Genomic DNA, 18923 nt, shown 5'->3' with positions numbered 1-18923 from the left:
AGGTGCTATGACAGTATGGGATTGCTAATTCCATAGTAGGGATCCAAAATCCCACCCAAACAGGATTACTGTGATTTATAACTGCCCACAAGCACATATCCACTTGAAAGGAAGGTTAACAGTTCCATATTTCAGACCTACAGTCCAGCTTCAGTGAGTGCAAAAGGGTGCTGGAAGTCTGTTGGGATAGCTCAGTGCAAGACCAGAGCCCAGGGAACAAAGGCATTTAGAAATCATCTGCAGAGACTATCTAAAGAGAACAAACATCTTTACCTACAGGACAACTTGAGCACTAGCCAATGCCCACTTACATGCTCTAAGAAATGTGCCAAATCTGTGCCAGCTAAGGCACAGGTTGAAGGCACAACATGGATACTGGCTGTAGGAAACCACCTTTGCTTTACTCTTGGAAGTTTAAGAGCTTGCACGATTTATTTAAAATGGAGCTAGGATATTTGGAAGCCAGCAAAACTATTGTAGTGGAGGAGACGAGCTCCACAGTAAGAAAGGGGAAAGGAATAAACATATTCCCTGCCCCTTAGATTGGTCACTTTCTGAGCAGCCCTGGAGAGTGGCCATAGTTAACAAAGGGTCCTGGGACACACGCGGACCCTTTGTTCCTTTGCAACTACTGGCATTGCACATACCACAGCCCACTCTTTGCTTTGTGGAAACAGTATAAATCCATTCTTAAATAACAACGACCTGTCCTTTCTCTCTTAATAAGGCAGCAGGTGGGAAAGAACAATAAGAGAAAAAAAGGGTCCAGATGTCAATGGAGAGGAGTTAAAAGTGAAAAAAAAAAGTGCTTAGAAACAACTTTACTAAAACTAGCCTTCCCAGCTGAGCCACGTCACGCACTGTACAACAAAGTGCAATTCTATCCTAGAACTTGCCTCAGGAACCACTTGTAAGACCAAGTTTTCTCTCATCTGCTGGACAAACGTCAAGAGCCTCCCATGACTCAGCTGTCTATTGCAAGGACAGCGAGAGAATACATCTGCCCACGAACTGCTCAGACTGCAAAGATCTCCATGAACATCTAAGTATTTCCAGTAACTTAAAGAGCCCTACTTTGAGATCATGGCTGCTGCCCTGGGCACAAAAGCTCCTCCTAACCCTACCTGCAGTAGGTTTCAGCAGCCAGCAGCTCGCAGAGCCCAGGAATAACTAGCTTTGACACAGCCAGTCAAGGAGATTTAGTGTTTTTGACACAAACAAGTAAAGGACAGAGCTTCTTCAGGCTTAGTCAGGAAACTTTTCAGCATAGGCGAGTTCCTGAATTCAGAACATACAATAACATCCGATTTCCTTCTGCCACAACTCTCACCCTGCTAGCTCCTTATGGCAGACAACAGGTTAATCGGAGAGGCTGTGCAGAAACTTCTCTGGGATACATTCCCTGGGTTACTTGGCCCAGTCTCTTGGCTGAGAGACTGCTCTGTGCTTTATCAAGCCAATCAGCTCTCCAGCCCCTGGAGGCAGAGTGCTGGCTTCCCACTGAGGGTTATCTGTATGCAAAACTCAGGAGGGCAGGTGCCTGCTGGAACAATACAGGTGCTGGCCAGGATGGTACCTGCTAAAGCAGTCAACTGGCTGCAACTGGCTTCTAAGTGCTGGTTTTACCCTTAGAGATATCCGGCTGTTGCAGTTGCAAACATTAGTCCAAGCTTTTTTAGAGTGCACAGCCCCACTACCACCCAGCAGCAGATCCTGCCTGTTGGTCACCAGCACCAGGAATCCCTTCTGTATGGCAGCCTGAAGTTCCTCCAGCTCCTCTCATGACACAGAGATCGTTCAACCAAGCCCAGAGACAGGACATCAGTTCTACTCGCCTCCAGAAAGCAGCACTTCACCATGCTCAGAGGACATGGCGTTCCCTCATCTCTAATTCTAGCTGGAAAGGTGTTTCAGGCTCTCCACAGTTGGGTCAGCACAAGGACAAAGTGCCTACAAACACCAAGAAATCAGGGTAGTGACAAAGTGGAGTGCCACGAAGTGTCTTTTCAAAGAGTCTTTTACAGGGAGATAATAGCAACAGCTAGCAGGGAAAAAGAGATCTCCCTTCCCTGAGATGCTCTGAAAATGTATTAAATATTTATTATAATCCCAAGCAGTAACAAACTGAACTATTTTGAACTCCTCATTTGCTGAGCTGCTATCAAAAGTCAGCTGCTGTCAAAAACTTCACAGCAGGGATGCTTCCCCAAGAAAGGAGAGAAATCAGGAACAAATGAAGCCAGAGCAGAAAAACAGGGGCAACTGGGAGCACCCACAAAGAGAGAGAGGTGCATTTCCAAAGAGCTGGGCTTTTAATACTGCTTTTGAGAAAAGCCATCTTCCAGATCAGCTATTTGATAACCACAAACTTCAGCACCTCCTCTCAGGCTTGAAAGCCACCCTCTTCTCACACAAATAAGGCAACAGTTGCAGGAAAAAGAAGGGAAGAGGCAGAGGGAGCCATACAGAAGGACCAGGAAAATATGCTGCAGTTCTCTGCACAGGACATGGTGAAGCTAGATGGTTCTTTTTTTCAACCCTTAAAAAAACCGAAACCAAAATAGAACATATAGTGTCAGGACATCTGATGGAAAGAGATAACTCGAGCACAGGAAAAGGAAAAACCTGGATCAAGAGTGATCAAACCAAGTGCCTGAGACCAATCAACACCTCTGGGCTCAGGCAGCTCCTCTAATTCTCTGGCTAGCAAGATGTTTTCCAGCTCCCCAGGCTTGATATGCGTGTGAGAAGCCAAACGGCAAGTCTTGGGCCTTGAGGGGTCCAAGCAGAATGCGAGCGCGTGTGCAGGCCTGGAAGAGGGAGGTAGCCACACCGACAGTGGGGCAGGGTGGGCAGGGGCATCAAATGGTCTGATAGTGTTGTCTCAGTCTTGCCTGTAGAAATTCGTGGGTCAGGTTGTGCCGAGTGATTATCCCAACAATCTTAAAGAGGAAGAAAAGAGGAAAAAAGATACAAGTCAGTATCACAGATGTGCCACTAAGAGATGTACATAGTAGAGCTGTTCTTTCCAACCCCTCAAAAAGAGGGAACCTGCAAGCAGTTCTTGACCAACGCTGAGTTAGAGTGGGTTCAAGTTCAAATCTCACCAAAATACACCTCTCCCTCTCCCAGCACTTATCTACAGGCACTACAGCACTTATTTAGGCTGTAACTACACCTAAATGGACAGCTTAACTGCTGCTATCAAGTCTCAGAACAGCAGTAGTTACCCCCACTAGGAAGGGAAATCGTGTCCATGCTAGGCAGCATACATATGTACCTAAATTTTTGCAAAATCAAAACTGTAATTGGAAATAACGAAGCTGAGCCATTTCTGGTATGCCACATGACACAACTGCAGATAGCCTGTACCAGATAAATTCTAGGAAGCTCTAAAGACCAGAACAGAGAAGTGGTAAAGACTAGCTAAGTGGTGGCTGCACACTGGCCATCACTAGCTGGCAGGTCACAAAAAGGACCGTCTCCCAGCCTGCTGGGCAAACAGTCAAACCACATGTTTCAGCTGGTAAAATACGCTCAATGATTTTACACGTTAAAAGAGTTTAGAACTAGGCTGTTCTTTTGTACATCATGCTCTCTCAAAAGCATCTTGCACTAAACATGGAATGAACCAGCATCTCTTGTTCTCAACCAACAGGCTCTGCAGAGTAGGAACCCCAAGAGGCAGAAAAAGCACTGGTGTCTCACAGGGACAGATCAGTGCAGGCTTAAGGGAAACAGCTTCTTGTTACATTTAAGGAAGTTACTGACACCTACTGACTACTCCTGAGCATTGGATACAGCAAAGAGACAAGTACAGTCAATCATGCACAAACCATTCAAAGACCCCTTTTATTTTGCAGCTGCTATGAGTACGAACAGAATGAAAGTTCCCCTCTAGCTGAAAAACTTGCCCCAGCACACAAGAAATTCAGGTCTTCGCCTTGAATAAAGCTGTCAAAGAGAAAGCCAAATGTGTGGCTTTCACATAAGTTCAAGGCCTCTCAATAGGAACAAGGCAGTAAGAGTTCCCACATGCTGTCAACTTCAGACAGGAATTTCCTGCATCTCCTGCCCTTTGCAGGGAAAATGTGAAGCAGGCTTGGACACAAACAATGGTATGAAGTCACAGTAATCAATAATGCTTCAGGGCCTTAAGAAAATCACATTTGGATCTCTTTAGGCATTTCTGTTTGATGTTAAAAGAGATCTTAATTATCCCAAAGGCAGACAGCATTGCAAAAAACACAGTGGCTTCCTTGTTCTGCTGAGACAAAATGGAGATAAGGGCTCACCTCTCCAACTGCGTTCACAACTGGTAAATGTCGAAGTCCCATTGTCCTAAACAGGTTGAAGACTTGTGACACATGAGTATTTGGAGAGACAGCAAAGGGTGACGGGTTCATGTACGGAGTGACATCCTAAGGAAGAAAAACAATTGTATTATTTACACCAGGTATTCTCACCATCTCTGGGAATCCCTAACAAGCAATTCCTACAAGTCCTCCAATGCACCGATCTCTGCACAGGGGACAGGACAGTGCGCATCTTCTATTTCTCCACAAACATGAAAACTAGTTCAGGAACATGAATTTGTCACAGTTGTTTGAACACCGTTACTCATGATCTTAAGAGCCCAATGCTGCAGAAAGCCTCTGAGAAGGATAAATGCAGGCCCAAGAAAATAAGAATGTATATTAAACGAACACTTTGGCCCACACAGCAGCCTTTCCATCACAAAGACCATGACAGGCCTGCCACTGACTGAGCTGCCAGCATACAGAGCTCCAAACAGGTATCAGCAGTTTGCCTGTCCACCTCTCTCAGGAGGAGTCTCATCTAGAAGGAAGTTCTCCCAGATGGGTAACATCTTATTGTTAAAGTAAAGCACCTCATAGCAGTTACCTCATAGCAGGTATGAGGATTGATTTCCACATGCAGACAAGTCCACCTGAATGCATGAGGGGCACAGGATGCTGGTTACTGCAACCAAGGGTGGACCTAAGTGTGCTCTCAGCTTTTTTTTAATGGCTTCGGACAGTCCTAAACATGTATCAGGGAACACGACCACACTGCAGTGCATTTCTTACCACTATCATGCGAGGGTTCAGCAAAGTAAGATCCAAGTCATGGATATCTGGATAGCGGGGGTAATCCTCCAACATCTCTGCATGGGACAGACGAGGCTGACTTGCACTCTGCAATTAAAACAAATCCCACTGAACCGATGGATCACCATCTCAGAGAGTAGATGGCCTGCAAGCAGCACAGCAAACAAAGACTCCCAATTGCTCACCCAGATCTCCTTTTCCCACCATGCCCACACACACAACCTCTGCAGAGGAACTCATAGCAGTTCATCTCAGAACGCAGCAGCGCAAACACAAACCTACATATGTTTTAGCCAACACAGCAACATCTGCTCTCCAGCCTCTGACAGATCTACTCCCAACGCTGGAGGGCAGCAACAAGTCAGCCTTGTGAAAGATGGGCCTCAAACAGACAGTATACACTGCTGGTTGCTCTATTTGTATTTAATATTTGCCCTCCATACTTCTGCAGGATTGCACCTTTATGCAATAGAGGGTCTGTTGGTTTATTTTTTTAAACACTAATTGTCCTCTTTTCCTAGGGGTGCTTAAAGAGAAAAGCAATTCTCTTTATTCTAGAGCTGCCAGGGACAATTCACACTATTTGGCTGCAGCTTTTAAAAGAGACACATTCCTTAAAGTATAAAAATAGGTAAATTCTTTTTGGCAGCCTATAAATATTGTTCCCATCCTTCTCAGACAAGAGGACAGGAATGTCTTTGCTACAATTCCTGATTAGGAAGACTCACCGACTGGCTCTCGGAGTAACAAACACCCCTGACAAGGAGCGTGACCAGCTGTGAGCGCAAGATCAAGCCATGGAAGGTCAAAGGTCTGAAGCGTTCCTCCATGGTCCACTCTTCGCTAGGAGACTGGTCAGGGTACAGGTTGGGGTAGGGAGTGTATCTGTGACAGATCCAACACTACATGTTATAAGTTGTGTGAACTTAAGGGGAGACACATATCCCACTTCCAAAACAACAACAGCTATTTCAGCTCTTTGCAGCCTTCCCCTGGACGTTTCAGGGACCATCGCCAGAGAAAAGCAAGTCTTTGCTCCACCAAACAAAATAGCAGACAGGGATCAAGAGCTGTTACCACAGGCAGACCGTGAAAAAAGCAGCAGAATGGAGACAAGTTTCCTAACCCTCAATTTTAAATCACTTGCTACTAAAGCAATTCTACGTGCCAAATTATTCAGATTCTAATAAAAGCATCTGGCAAAACATCAGGGTCAGGACTCCATGCAGAGTCACAATGACTAGGATGGAAGCTAGTTCACTAGACTTGGATTGTGCTTGGAAGCAACTGCAATACCAGCTTGGTGACTCAGGCAGTACCAATATTATGGCACCAGGACATCAGCTCCTCTCTTAGGAGAGCTTTGCTTCACAGGGCCCCCAGGTTTTTTGCAGACACAAGGGTATCGATTTTTACAAATAAGATATTTCTACAGGTATTCCATCCTCTCCAAGAAATATTTCTGGATAGGTGTTTGAAGGAAATTTAAATGTCATGGTCAGATACCATGAAGCTCTTAGTCTAGGAACTCGGCCACAAGTGTAAGACTCAACACTGGCTGATGAGACCTGACAAGTCACCTCTAAAACACGGAAGCTAGTTTCCTCTGACACAGAATAACAGGAACAGTACAAAACCTCACAACACATCTCAGCACCCTGTTTCCATATGTTTGGGCCTATCAGGATCTCACCTTCTCTCTAGCATCTGCTGCAGCAGATCCTCCTTCTCTGCTGGCTCCTCCGTTGTTATGTGCTCGTCACACATGTTACGCAATTCACTTGAAGGGTAGGATTTCATGGATTGACTACGCTTGCGCTGCTCTCCAGCTCGGGTGAGGATGCTAGACTTCTGGATAAAATAAACAAGCAGGCCAACAATTACCCAAGAGCTACTATGAACTATTTGATCATTGCTGTATGTCAACACATAAGGGGTTCCTTAATGCTGGTGCAGTACTTTTAAGAACACCCAATAGGACCACACTTTTCTCAGGCAGAGAACCTGGAATTCAGGAAGTAGGGCAACCTTTTTCACTAGAGCACAAGTATGCCAGAAGCATATTGATTATTCATTCTGACCTTAAATTAAGTTTCCCAAGATACTAAAGCATCTGCCCCACCATCCCTCCTACAAAGGAAAAGCATTTAGCACCCAGTACTGATCTCAATGGTAGCTTCAGTACTTCAGTGTCAAATCTACACTTTTTCTATGTCTATCCTAAACAGGTTACTTAGTCTCTTAACTTTTGCCTCTAAGAATGCAGTCCACTCTTCTGCCTTTACCAGAATGGCACAAAAATTCCCCTGAAAATTTCGTATTGCAGTAGGTGCTTATATCTCACCTGAATTCTGCAAAAACCTAGATAACAAAAGAAAGGGCCTTCCACCAAAAAAAACAAAGCTCTTTACCCTTCAACATAGCAACTTCTTACCTTGAATTTGATGTTGTTACTGATCAGCTGATTCCCCTTCATGAACTCCCTCTCATTGCCCCGGTTCTCAGTCACTACAGGGAAGGCATGATGGACAGTTGTGCGCAGGATGCTAACAAGGGACTGGATCCTGGTGTGCGGGTAGACGTATGTCAAGTTGGGTTCCATGATGTCGCTGGCTCGAAGTCTGAGGAAACAGGAAAGATTAATGCATGTCCCACAACAGCAGCAGAAGGTTGGTGACAGACTAACAATGTAACAAATCAGTCTGAAAATGAGATCCTGAAGGAGTCTGCTGCAGTTCAGTTCTGCCAGCTTCTTGTACCTGTGTGCTCACCTTCACTGCTTTAATAGCCATGCTGGCACAGATGACTTTTTTTTTAATATAACATTGCATCAATCCTCTCAGAACAGTCAGGTTCACTGGAGACAAAGCATCACTCCCCTGCATTACAGTATTCCTTTCTGAGCAAGAACCCTACCACAAACTCTAATCCACTGGCAAGAAGAATAGCCTTACTTATCCATTTCCACCTCTGTTTCCCACTCTAGAAGAGGGACTCCTCTCAAGTTCACATGGATGTCGTAGATGCCTTTATTGAAGAAGTCTCCTGTCCATTTGGCTACCTGCAGAGCAAACAGAAGGTCTACTGAGTCATTGCTCCAATTACAAGACTTCCCAGCTTATCAAAACCCTGGAAGAAATGGAGATTCAGCCAATGTTCAAGAAGCATGCAAGAAGCCAGAACTAAAACCCTGCACTCACCATGAGGGTAATCATTATTGGGAGCCCATAGGTGATCTCATTGGTCGATTCAATTAGGATGACCGTCAGGCTAATTGTCATGCGGACCACACCTCCCAGGAATGCTGCTGCCCCAATTAGTGCAAAGGTTCCAGAGTAGATGTGATCCAGGCCAATGTAGCTAGGACAGAACACAGACCCCAGAGATTAGAATAACCTGACTGAGAGCTCAGCATGCATCTGCAGCAGATCTCTTGCACACACACACACACACACAAACACTCAATGCACCTTTTGAGGAGGTTGGCGACCAGGCGTCCGAAGGCAGCCCCACAAAGCAGTGACGGCACAAAAAGACCACTGGGCACAGATATCCCATAAGTCCAGCAGGAGAGTAAGAAATAGAGAAGGAAGAACAAGGACAGTGTGACTGGGCTGAAAGTACCTGCAACACAAGAAGAATCATGACTAAAGGGGCACAGGTCTGTCAGACAAAGACAGCAGTACTGCACCATCCATCCATCAGCTCACAGCAGGCTCATCTCACAACAGCTACTTACTCTCCTAGTCCAAACACACATGAAGAGAATGAGTAAGTGAAAAAGAGAGGAAAAGCAGGTGCTTCTGCCATGGAGGAGGCTTTCACCTTTTGTACTAGGAGCCCCCCACAGCCATGAAGACCTTTAAGATGCTCTTAGCCTTGTGATTCTTATGATATGCCTGTTTAAAGCAAGATGAAGCCTAAACATGGGATGGGGCATGTCTCCCAGCAACTCACCATCCTGATGGAAGAGCTGCAAGATAGCTGATTCCTGAGGGTTGAAGAAGAGTGTGGCCATGTCATTGTAGGTTTCATTTGGGCAGAAAAATGTTTTGATGCTTGAATTCACATCCTCTGACATACCCTGATGCAGGACACAAAAGACACAGACAGTTAAAATCCACTCTCCCCTGTAATTGCCTTTGTGCAGAATGCGAGTAACCCTTCTGCAAAGGGCTGTCAGCCCATGCTTTGGGAAGTTCAGACCAAACATCAATAGCAGAGATGGAGCCTGCGACTTCAGCGGGCTCTCTGATTCACAGCTTGAGCTGCTTCACCAAAGTACGAAGGCAAAAAGCGCAGCTTTCATTTAATAATGGAAAGCTCCTGCAACTCTCTGTAGGCTTTCACTGAAATTCTGTTATGTACTGCATGCTGTCAAAAGCTCATTAGGAGCCTGTGCTTCTATGGAGGGCAAACAATATGATAGGGACATATAATCTTCTCATAAGATCCTCACCTGCACTCTCAGAGTGTCATTGCCACTATGACTGGTGGAAGATATCTGCCGGCACTCCCCCAGAACCATGGAGGCTATAAAGACAACGACCGTGGTAGTCAACGACACCAGCAGGCTCTCCAAGACTCTGCAAGTACACAAGAGAAACCATACACTGAAGCCGCACTTAGCCCTGTAACCCAGTCCCAGCTCCACACAGGATTCTGGTACGGTTGCAAGAAGCAGCATTCATCACAGCTTAGTAGCAGAAGCACAGGACTCTGCAAGTCAAGCTGAATTATGACTTGGTTGCCAGGGATTGCATTAACTTCCTTTTCTAACTGCCTGCCCCAAAAGGGAGCTATTTCTGCCTACAGAACACACAACAGTCACGTATAAAAAGCCACAGGAAAGGGTTCAGTGACGAGGCTGTTCACATGGAAACAATGTTCTATAGATCTGTACAGGGTAAAAGTCTAACACGACTAGACAGGTTGATGCATGGTCTCTCAAATCTCTTTTCTAACTGCTGAAATACATTTTTTTTTTTTTAAACCTCAGTTTCTTATTTAGGAATTGTCTAGAGCAAACAAACAGCTATTTTCCAGAACTACGTGGCAATTCTTTCTCTAAACAGCATGGATATTAGCTCAGTTGTGGATTTAATTAAGCAAGACAATTAAAAAAAAAAAAAAAAAGTAGGATAAGCTATTCTTTCCACATCTGTTTGGACAAGACAAAACATTCTGCATGGAGACAGAGCTCCCTTCATAGCACTCGTGAGGGGAGCTGCAGCTCTCTCTGTACCACCAGAGCAATTACAAAAATACAGAGAGACTGCAACATCTGGTTTCTGGTGTTTAAATTCTACGTTCTATGGAGTCTTCATTTTGTGATTTCAAAAATACTAGGTCCGAGATTTCCTCCAACCTCTCTCATTGAGTCCTCTAGACTACTGCTTTTGCTTTGGGACACTGAACACAGATCAGAAACCCCTGCACAAACTCAAGAAAGCACAAATACCTGACCAGCTTTGGCTTAGGATGCACATTCCGCATGCGGTACTTTGCAAGTCTTTTGTTCAGACAGTTGAAGGTGGCTCCAAGAAGGCCTCCTACAATCCCCATCAGAATGAAGAAGCCCAAGTCCACAGCTGTCCAGAGGTGGCATTTCTTATCAGACTCAGAGCACTATGAACAGAAAGCATAACAGAAGCATCAGAGTAGTTGCTGTATTTACCAATACTTCTGTCTCCGCAGCAGGAGACTTTCAACAGCTATGACAAAGGGAAACAATTCAGTCTTAGGCTATGAATGTATTGCAGCTACGTATCAACTACCCGTCATTGAAATACAAGTGTGTATTGAAAAAAACAGAAAGAAACACGGAATTGACAAGACAGTGGGAGAGGCAGGCTTAACAGCACTAAATTTTACCTTAAATTCCCCAAAGTTCAGCAGCCCAGGGAGCTGGAAAGAGCCCCAACTTCCAAACTGAATCCCAGAGCGGAAAAAATTCAGGGTGAAGGTGGCCGCCATGGAGCAGAAAAGCTGAGGGGAAAAAAAAACGAAGAAATAAACACTCCCCAGATTTAGACTGGCACAGTCCGCGCTTTCTTGAAACATTTGCCTGCTGAAGGGAACCTCAGAGCCTTCTCAAGCTTTAGGAAAAGTCCTGCTGAGGTTTAACATCCATTCTAGCCTAGCAGGACTAGAACGAACTACTATAATTGCCTGATTTGGTTTCCCACACAAGTTAGAAATTTCACCTAGTATTTCTTGCAGCAGAAGCTTTTTTTTTTTGTCAAAGACGCTAATTTGTAGTTGCAAATCAATTGCAAGGCACTAACACAGCTTGTTTAGAGTTGAAATTGAGGTCTTCATTGGTTCTGAGAGAGCTGCTATCTTGGCAAATCCCCTGGCTCCCTTTATCTCTGTTAAGAGTAGACTAACTGAATTCCATTAATAGGACACTTGGCATAATAAATGCAAAAAAGAGCATGAAATCCAATACATTTTTTAAATACTGTCAACTTCATGAAAACAGGCACTCTATAGGCAGTGAATCAGCAACCTGAAGGCACAGTGCATTGCTGCAACACAGCTCCCCAAGACAGAGAAAAGCAGAAAATCCAGCATCCGCCTACTGTGCCTGCTCCCCAAGGGCTGGGCTGCAAAGAGCCCAGGTACAAAAGCCCTTTCTCCTACGTACACTAAATCTGTGGCCTACAGAATTCCAGATAATTCCAGAGTCTTGATCTGTAGAAATTCTGGAGCACTGATCAAGCAGGTGATCTCTCTCCTGACAGGAGAGCTCAGGAAGAGACAGGAAAAACTGAATGCCCTCACAGACAAGCCTTCCCAAAGGTTCAGCTCAAGAAGAGACACGCAGAAAGAGCCAAAGTCATTACTCACCACTTTCCATGTAAGTCCCTGGTTCCAGAAGGAGGAACCTTCTTCCAAGCTGAAAAGAGTGCCCCCAATTGGGGCTCCAAAGGCAGCCGCAACCCCTGCAGCAGCTCCAGCAGATACAAAATCCCTTTTATCCCTGAAATGAAGAAGAAAACAATAGTTTAGCAACGGAGAGCTCTGGAGATGCTTAGGTTCTGCAAACTAAGAGAGCATTCCCATTTACGGCTATACCCCAGGGATACAGGAGTGACAGCTGTGAGAAGTGCTGGCCACGGTGGCAACACTATTTATTCATTAAGTCATTGCAGCATCATGCTCTTTCTCTAGCACAGCAATACACAGCAAAACTCTGGCACTACACAATGTATGAGAGGAACCATCCCAAACCATAGGGTCCTAGCATCACTTTAAAGATCTACAGAGAGGGAAGAGCGAGATTTTATTCACAGCCAGGTGATTAGCCTTCTCTGTAGAACACCTTGGTCGTAAAGGGTGAATAACTAAGCTTGTTCCAAACAACGAAGCCATTTAACCATTCAGATTAAAGGTTTTAAATGGGTAGAGATTTGCTTAGTAGCATAAGAGAACATCAATGAACATGGAGACCAGAGCAGAGCAGCATGGAAGAGTCAAGTCCTGGTGTTTTTTTTCTGCAGAATGAAACTGCAGGACACTAGAGAGAAAGTGAAAAAACAACTGACTGAGTCACCCCAGCCCACCATCCTCCTCCCAGTCTGCTCACTCATCCTGCTCTTCCCTCCTCCACACCCTGGTACATTACCTGTCACTGCGGAAATATGGAAAGTTAAATTGGATCTTCCTCAAAGAGATACTCTGGAACTACAAAGGAAGTAAAGATTTAGAAATATAGGAGATGGAAACACACCTCTCACAGTAATCTTACAAAGCAGTGATGTGACCAGGCCAGCAACCCAGGCCAGCACTAACCTGTGGCAAACCTGCACCCACAACAGCACCACTGTGAATCATGGGACCCTCCTTCCCAACAAAAAGACCTGGAAAACAGGATTGGTGAGACAATACATTCCCCTTCCTCTCTGCCTCACTGACAGTGCCAGGAGAGACCTGCTCATCACTCCCATGCCACGGCACAGTCCCCTGTGCCAAGCCTGCATCTCCTCCCTCTCCTCTCGAGGTGAAGGAAGGTGCTGACCTCTGCCCCCTCTGTCCCCAAATCTTTGTAAAGCCTTCCACAGCCTTAGCACTCCAAGCGAGTGGAAGCATTCAAAGGCAGTTGGTACAAGGACTCTGAACTCTCTGCGTTACTCTGCTCTGTCACTTAGAACATGGCCTCCTCCAGGCTGCTCTAGACAATGTGTTCTGGAAAATTCACAGGTCTCTCCCTCTTGGATTAAACCACAGCAAGTCACTTCTGACTAGTCCACCCAGAAAAGTACCTGTTTCCCCAACAGCCCTGATCCTTCTATCTACTCCACATAAGCATTCAAGGCTCATGACTGCTCCAGCACATCAAACTCATTTTACTGGAAAGGCCAGAGAAGCCGTTTGTTCCCTACATACAGCAGGGACAGCATTTCTCCCCCTTCAGTGATTCCTTATTCCAATAAGAGGAGCCCTTCTTACCTCCTGCCACACTGAAGAGCACTCCCAAAGCTTTGCACACCACTGTCCGGAGACGCACAACCCCTGGAACCTTGACACCGTTGAGGTAGCACTTAATTTCAGGAATTCCTGATCCAGCTGCTACAGGCTGCAGAAAAGAAACACTGACACTGTGCTGCACTGTTTTCATAGATGATCAATGGTGTCTCATCAGAGAGGACAGAAAGGGACAAAGAGACCATGCTTAGTAAAATCAATTAGCACCATCAAGCTAGTTTGACATCTTGGGGCAGAAAATGCTCCTGGCAAGACAGAAAATTCATACTCATGACAAGACAGAAACTTCATACTCATGACCTGTGTGAGAGCAAACAGAGACTGTGTAAAGAGAAGCAGTGAACCTAAGTCTTACTTGGATCAGGACCAGAAGACTGGCAAGAAAAACAAAGGTCAGGTTGAACCCCAGTAGCTCCAGCAAGGACAAGGCAAGACAGCCTTTCTCAGTGCATTCTTCCACCGCTGCAGGGACAGTCAAGGAAAACAACACTCCCCACATCAACACACAATAATTTGGTACTGTCTGGGGGTCCCACTGGCATCAGAAGCCTAGTCTGTGCTTCCTAATTCAGACAAGGCAGATGATACAACCCATCAGGAAGCCATGCTTCCTCTTCTGAGCTCAAGAGTGAGCTACAAGGAAGGGAAACTACTCATTCTCTCAGAGATTAACCTTTGCCTATGCACATGATACCAGAACCATTTCTCGATTTCAAGGGCTGAATTATGTACGCAAGTTAAACACTTGATTAATCATCAAGAACGTGACTGACGGCAGAAGTCTGAGTGTCAGCTGTTTTGAGCAAAACATGGCAACAGAAAGGAAAAGGTCCAACAGGAACCCATACACTAGGTAAAAGATACAGCTTTGTACCACCCGGAACTTTAGCTGGGTAAAGAGCCGTACGAAGAAATCCACAAAGAGGCCGACCTACAAAAAAAAAGACAGATCTGCCATCAGAAATTACACAAGTAACAACGACCACCCTCTAGTAAGTCCCACCAGAATTATGCACACGTGGGAGGACACAGGATGAAGAACACAAAAGAAGCATCGTTCAGAGTAAAGTAACTTCAGAAGCTCAGATTTGCTGTCTCCCTCGTTACCACTGGGATAGACCCATCCTAGAATTATTCCTGAAGAGATGCATTCCAGAATATTAATCTGGCAGCATTTTTACACCCACAGCATACTTCTGGGTACAGAAGAAAGCTGGTGTTTAACTGAGGCATGCAGTCAGCAAAGCTCATTTTCAAACACTCTAGAAAGCACATGCAGTAAAGCTGGTAATGCCAAACATAAAACACAGTTCAACTGTAAACTGGCATCCTTTTTTATTAAGTGCACAGCGTGGATAAATTTCTCTCTAAGCAGAATCAAAGAATTTGTCAGAATACTTTGCAAAGAAAGCATGGCAAAATCTGAAAGAAAACAAGCTTCCTGCAAAATAACCTAGAAACAAAGAGCTATAATTCCCAAAAGACAACTTCAGCTACTAAGTTCTCCACTTCAAGCAGGAGAATGTTTTCTCCTCTTCACTTCTTGGCCACTAACTTCTAAATTATCTCTGCTTAGTAGCCCAAATTTCCTTCATTCCCCAAACCAGCATGACCCTTACCAGTCCTGTGCAGACTCCAATAGCGAAAACCATCACCCACTTCACTGCTTCGTATCTCTGGGCTTTCTGTTCAGGGAGAAGATTAGGAAAGAAAAAAAGCAAAGTCAAAGCAACATAGAAATGGGGATCAGAAAAACGCTGGTTTGGGCTCCACAGCTCAATTACAGCTAGAGTGATAAACGAACAGCGGTGGTGACAACAGTAAACTGAAAACAGGGACCTGAAAGCGCTGAACACCTTGCTCACTTTAAACCTGAGGATGAAAACAGATGCTGGGAGCTATAACCTCAACACATATTTTTATTTTTTCATAGAGAAATCCAGACAGCACGTAGAATTTCTTTCATGAAAAAAAAAAAACAACAAACCCACAAAACTTTCTGCAGTGAAGAGTATTTAGAATCACACAATGGTTTAGGTTGGAAGGGATCTCAAAGCCCATCCAGTTCCAACCCATGCCATGGGCAGGGACACCTCCCACAGGATCAGGCTGCCCAAGGCCCACCTAATCTGGCTTTGAACACCTCCAGGGTTGGGGCAGCCACCATTTCTTTGAGCACTTTCAATCGTTTTAGCTCTCAAGCTAATGAAAAAGAAAGAACAAGGTTCTACCTTGTTGTCCATGCTCTCCAAAACTTCCAAGTACGGGTCATTGATACATCGATCATAATCCAAGCTCTGAAAGAACACCAAAAGATTATGGATAAAAGTGCAAAAAGTATAGGCAGAAGACCTTGTTAAATACTACAGAAGTCACTACTACCCCCACAGTAAGTTTCGCACACAACAGCAGCAGAAAAAACTGCTGAAAATAACTTCATTTCAATATTTCCAGCAGAGCCAGTCCCTGAGAATCAGGAAGTGAAAGAACAGACCAATTTCTCCAGCTAGGCTAAGGGAGATAGGGAACCAAAAAGGAACAGAACCAATTAATACAACTTTAAATTAAGAAAGTCACATTGTACAGATTTAGACTTTACTTCTCTAAGTGCCTCCAATTTGATAGTGCAGGGAACAGCATTAGATACTTAACCTCTTTCCACAACACGAACACCAGACAGGTGTTCCTCTCCAGAAGAACAGCAACAATTCTTAAGTTTATCACGACAGGGAGTTAAAAGCAATGTAGAGTTGCACCAAAGCCTCACATTATAAAAGTGGAACGATGCAGCAGACTTTGAAAATGAATTTTCTCTACAAGAGTCTGACTTAAGCAGTGGATGTTCAAGCTCTACTCACACGGTTTTAACCCAGAAATGCATAATGATGAGGAGCAGTTCTTTGTGAGTACAACAGCTGTTGGTATTTCTGATGGTGCATATATGATCTAACTAGCAATGGATTTTGAGTACCTACAAGCTCAAACACATCCAAAACCTGCTTGCAATTCTCTTCACAGTAATTTCAAACACTGCTATCAGTTAACATCTCACCTCATAGTCTTTGCGTGGAAGGATCTCATCTTCCTCTTCATGAGTTTCTCCGAGGATTGTCTGTAAAAGCAAACATAGGAAAGGAAAATTATCAGGGGAATGAATGCATATAGAGGTGCTCATGAACACTGGCAGCAAAGCCGAAATTAGGAAAGGTTTATGCCATGATGGCTCATAAAGTCAGAGTATGGATCACCAAACCACCGTTTACTCTGGGGTAAGGTATCGGATGCTCAGAGGTGCTGGATCCTGAGGCACCAGATCCCGAGGTGTGAGGCCCTGAGTTACTGGACCCTCAGAGGCACCGGACTGTGACAGGTACTGGACCCCAAGAGGTACCAGATCCTGAGGCGCTCGCCTCCAAGATGCTGGACCCTGAAAGGTGCCGAGCCCTGAGGTACCGAATTCCGAGTTGCTGGGCTCAAAGATGTGGGACCCTGAGGTCCTAGACCCTAAGGTACCACACCCTGAGGTTCCAGGCGCTGAGAGCTTCTGAGCCCTGAGGTATAGAGTCCTGAGGTACTGGACCCTAAGATCCTGGGCTCCGAGATGCTGGGCCCTGAGGTACCAGACCCTGAGGGGTACCAGGCACTCCAAGGTACTGGATCCTGAGGTGCTGAGCCCTGAAAGGTACAGGGCCCTGAGAGGTACCAGACCCTGAGGTACTGGGCTCTGAGATGTTTGGCCCTGAAAGGTGCTGAGCCCTGAGAAGCACCAGGCTCTGAGGTACCGGGCTCCGAAATGTAGGGCCCTGAAAGGTACTGAGCCCTGAGAAGTGCCGGACCCCCAGGTGCTGGCTGAGCACAGGCAGAGGTACTGGGTCCTGAGGTACCAGATCCTGAGGCACTGGGCACTAAGAGGTGCCGAGCCCTGAGGTGCTGGGCTCTGAGGTACCGGACCTGAGAGGTGATGGGTCCTGAGGTGCTGGGCCCTCAGAGGTACCGAATTCTGAGGCACTGGATGCTGAGGGGTACCAGATCCTGAGGAGCCAGGCTCCGAGATGTTGGGCCCTGAGATACCAGACCCTGAGAGGTACCAGGTGCTCTGAGATGCCAGATCCTGAGGTGTTGGGCCCTGAGATACCAGATCCCAAGGTGCCAGGCCCTGAAAGGTACCTGACCCCGAGAGGCGCCAGACCCTGAGATAACAAATTCTGAGGCGTTGGGCTCCAAGACGTTGGGCCCAGAGGTACTGGATCCTGAGGTGCTGAGCTCCGAGATATGGCGCCCTGAGGTACCAGACCCTGAGGTGCAGGGTGCTGAGAGGTGCCAAGCCCTGAGAGATGCCGGTCTCTGAAAGGTGCCAGTCCCTGAGGCGCTGGGCTCCAAGATGTTGGGCCCTGAAAGGTGACGAGCCCTGAGAGGTACCGAGGACCCCGAGGTGCTGGGTTGAGCACAGGTGGAAGTACCAGGCCCTGAGGTAGTGGGCTCTGAGATGCTGGGCTCTGAGATACCAGACCCTGAGGCATCCAGCCTTGATGTACGGGACCCTGAGAAGCACCGGGTCCTGAGGTGCTGGGCTCCGAGATGTTGGACCCTGAGACACTAGACCCTGAGGTGCTGGGCCCTGAAAGGTATCGAGCGCTCCGGGGTGCCGGATCCCGAGGCACCGGATCCTGAGGTGTTGGGCCCTGAGGTACTGAATTCTGAGGCAACGGGCCCTGAAAGATACCGGGCCCCAAAAGTACCAGATTCTGAGGCGCCGGGCTCCGAGATGTTGGACCCTAATGTACCAAACCCTGAGAGGCACTGGGCGCTCCGAGGTACCAGATCCTGATGTACCGGGCCCTGAATGGTACCGGGCCCTGAGGGACCGAATTCTGAGGCGCCGGGCCCTGAAGAACCGGATCCCGAGGTACCGGACCCTGAGAGGCACCGGTCTCCGAAGTGCCGGGCCCTGAGCCGGCGGCCCCGACCGCAGCGCCATAGCAACGCTCCACCCCACAGCCGCCCGCCCTCAGGCGCTTCCCGAGCGGGTCGGGTCGGACACGCGGTGCCGGTGCCCCACCGGCAGGGACGCGGGCGGCAGCGCGCAGTGCCTTGGCCGTACCAGCTCCTCTGGGGTGCGGCTCTCCCGTTCGCGGCAACAGCAGCAGCAGCAGCACGACCCGCACCCCGCCATCTTCCGCCGCCACCGCCCCTTCCCGGCCCCGCCCGCCGCGCCGCGCCCGCCCGCCCGCCCCCGCGGGGGCTGAGGCCGCGCCGCCATGTTGGAGAAGGGAAAGCGCGCGGCACTACATAATCCGCCCCCGTTGGGCTGGAGCCGCGGCG

At 46.8% G+C, this 18923-nt stretch overlaps 1 protein-coding gene across 1 annotated transcript; it reads right to left on the bottom strand.

The window, feature by feature from the left end:
- Positions 1 to 1130: 1130 nt before the first annotated feature.
- CLCN6 (chloride voltage-gated channel 6) lies at positions 1131 to 18791 on the bottom strand. The gene is made up of 23 exons (XM_054085815.1): positions 18703 to 18791; positions 16654 to 16713; positions 15833 to 15898; positions 15221 to 15286; positions 14466 to 14532; positions 13957 to 14063; positions 13566 to 13692; positions 12909 to 12976; positions 12742 to 12800; positions 11964 to 12096; positions 10986 to 11099; positions 10573 to 10739; positions 9571 to 9697; positions 9069 to 9195; positions 8582 to 8735; positions 8312 to 8471; positions 8066 to 8172; positions 7546 to 7732; positions 6805 to 6962; positions 5840 to 5996; positions 5091 to 5198; positions 4296 to 4421; positions 1131 to 2942 (listed from the first exon to the last, which is right to left on the bottom strand). Exons 1-23 carry the CDS (start codon positions 18772 to 18774, stop codon positions 2862 to 2864), a joined length of 2598 nt encoding a protein of 865 aa, XP_053941790.1. The 5' UTR covers positions 18775 to 18791; the 3' UTR covers positions 1131 to 2861.
- Positions 18792 to 18923: the final 132 nt, after the last annotated feature.

Source organism: Cuculus canorus, chromosome 21 (assembly GCF_017976375.1).
Source record: "Cuculus canorus isolate bCucCan1 chromosome 21, bCucCan1.pri, whole genome shotgun sequence".
In the NCBI taxonomy this organism is placed as follows: Eukaryota; Metazoa; Chordata; class Aves; order Cuculiformes; family Cuculidae; genus Cuculus; species Cuculus canorus.
Note: the sequence above shows the minus strand (reverse complement) of the source record. Positions and strands in the feature narration are given on the sequence as shown.

What these genes read in the sequence shown, in the direction of transcription:
- CLCN6 (XM_054085815.1), bottom strand. Translation starts at nt 18,774, where the DNA reads ATGGCGGGGTGCGGGTCGTGCTGCTGCTGCTGCTGTTGCCGCGAACGG. An exon ending in TGGGTGCAGGTTTGCCACAG is followed by an intron (nt 12,801 to 12,908) that starts GTTAGTGCTGGC and finishes CTTCCTTTGTAG; the next exon opens with TTCCAGAGTATCTCTTTGAG. An exon ending in CCATATTTCCGCAGTGACAG is followed by an intron (nt 12,097 to 12,741) that starts GTAATGTACCAG and finishes TCTTCATTTCAG; the next exon opens with GGATAAAAGGGATTTTGTAT.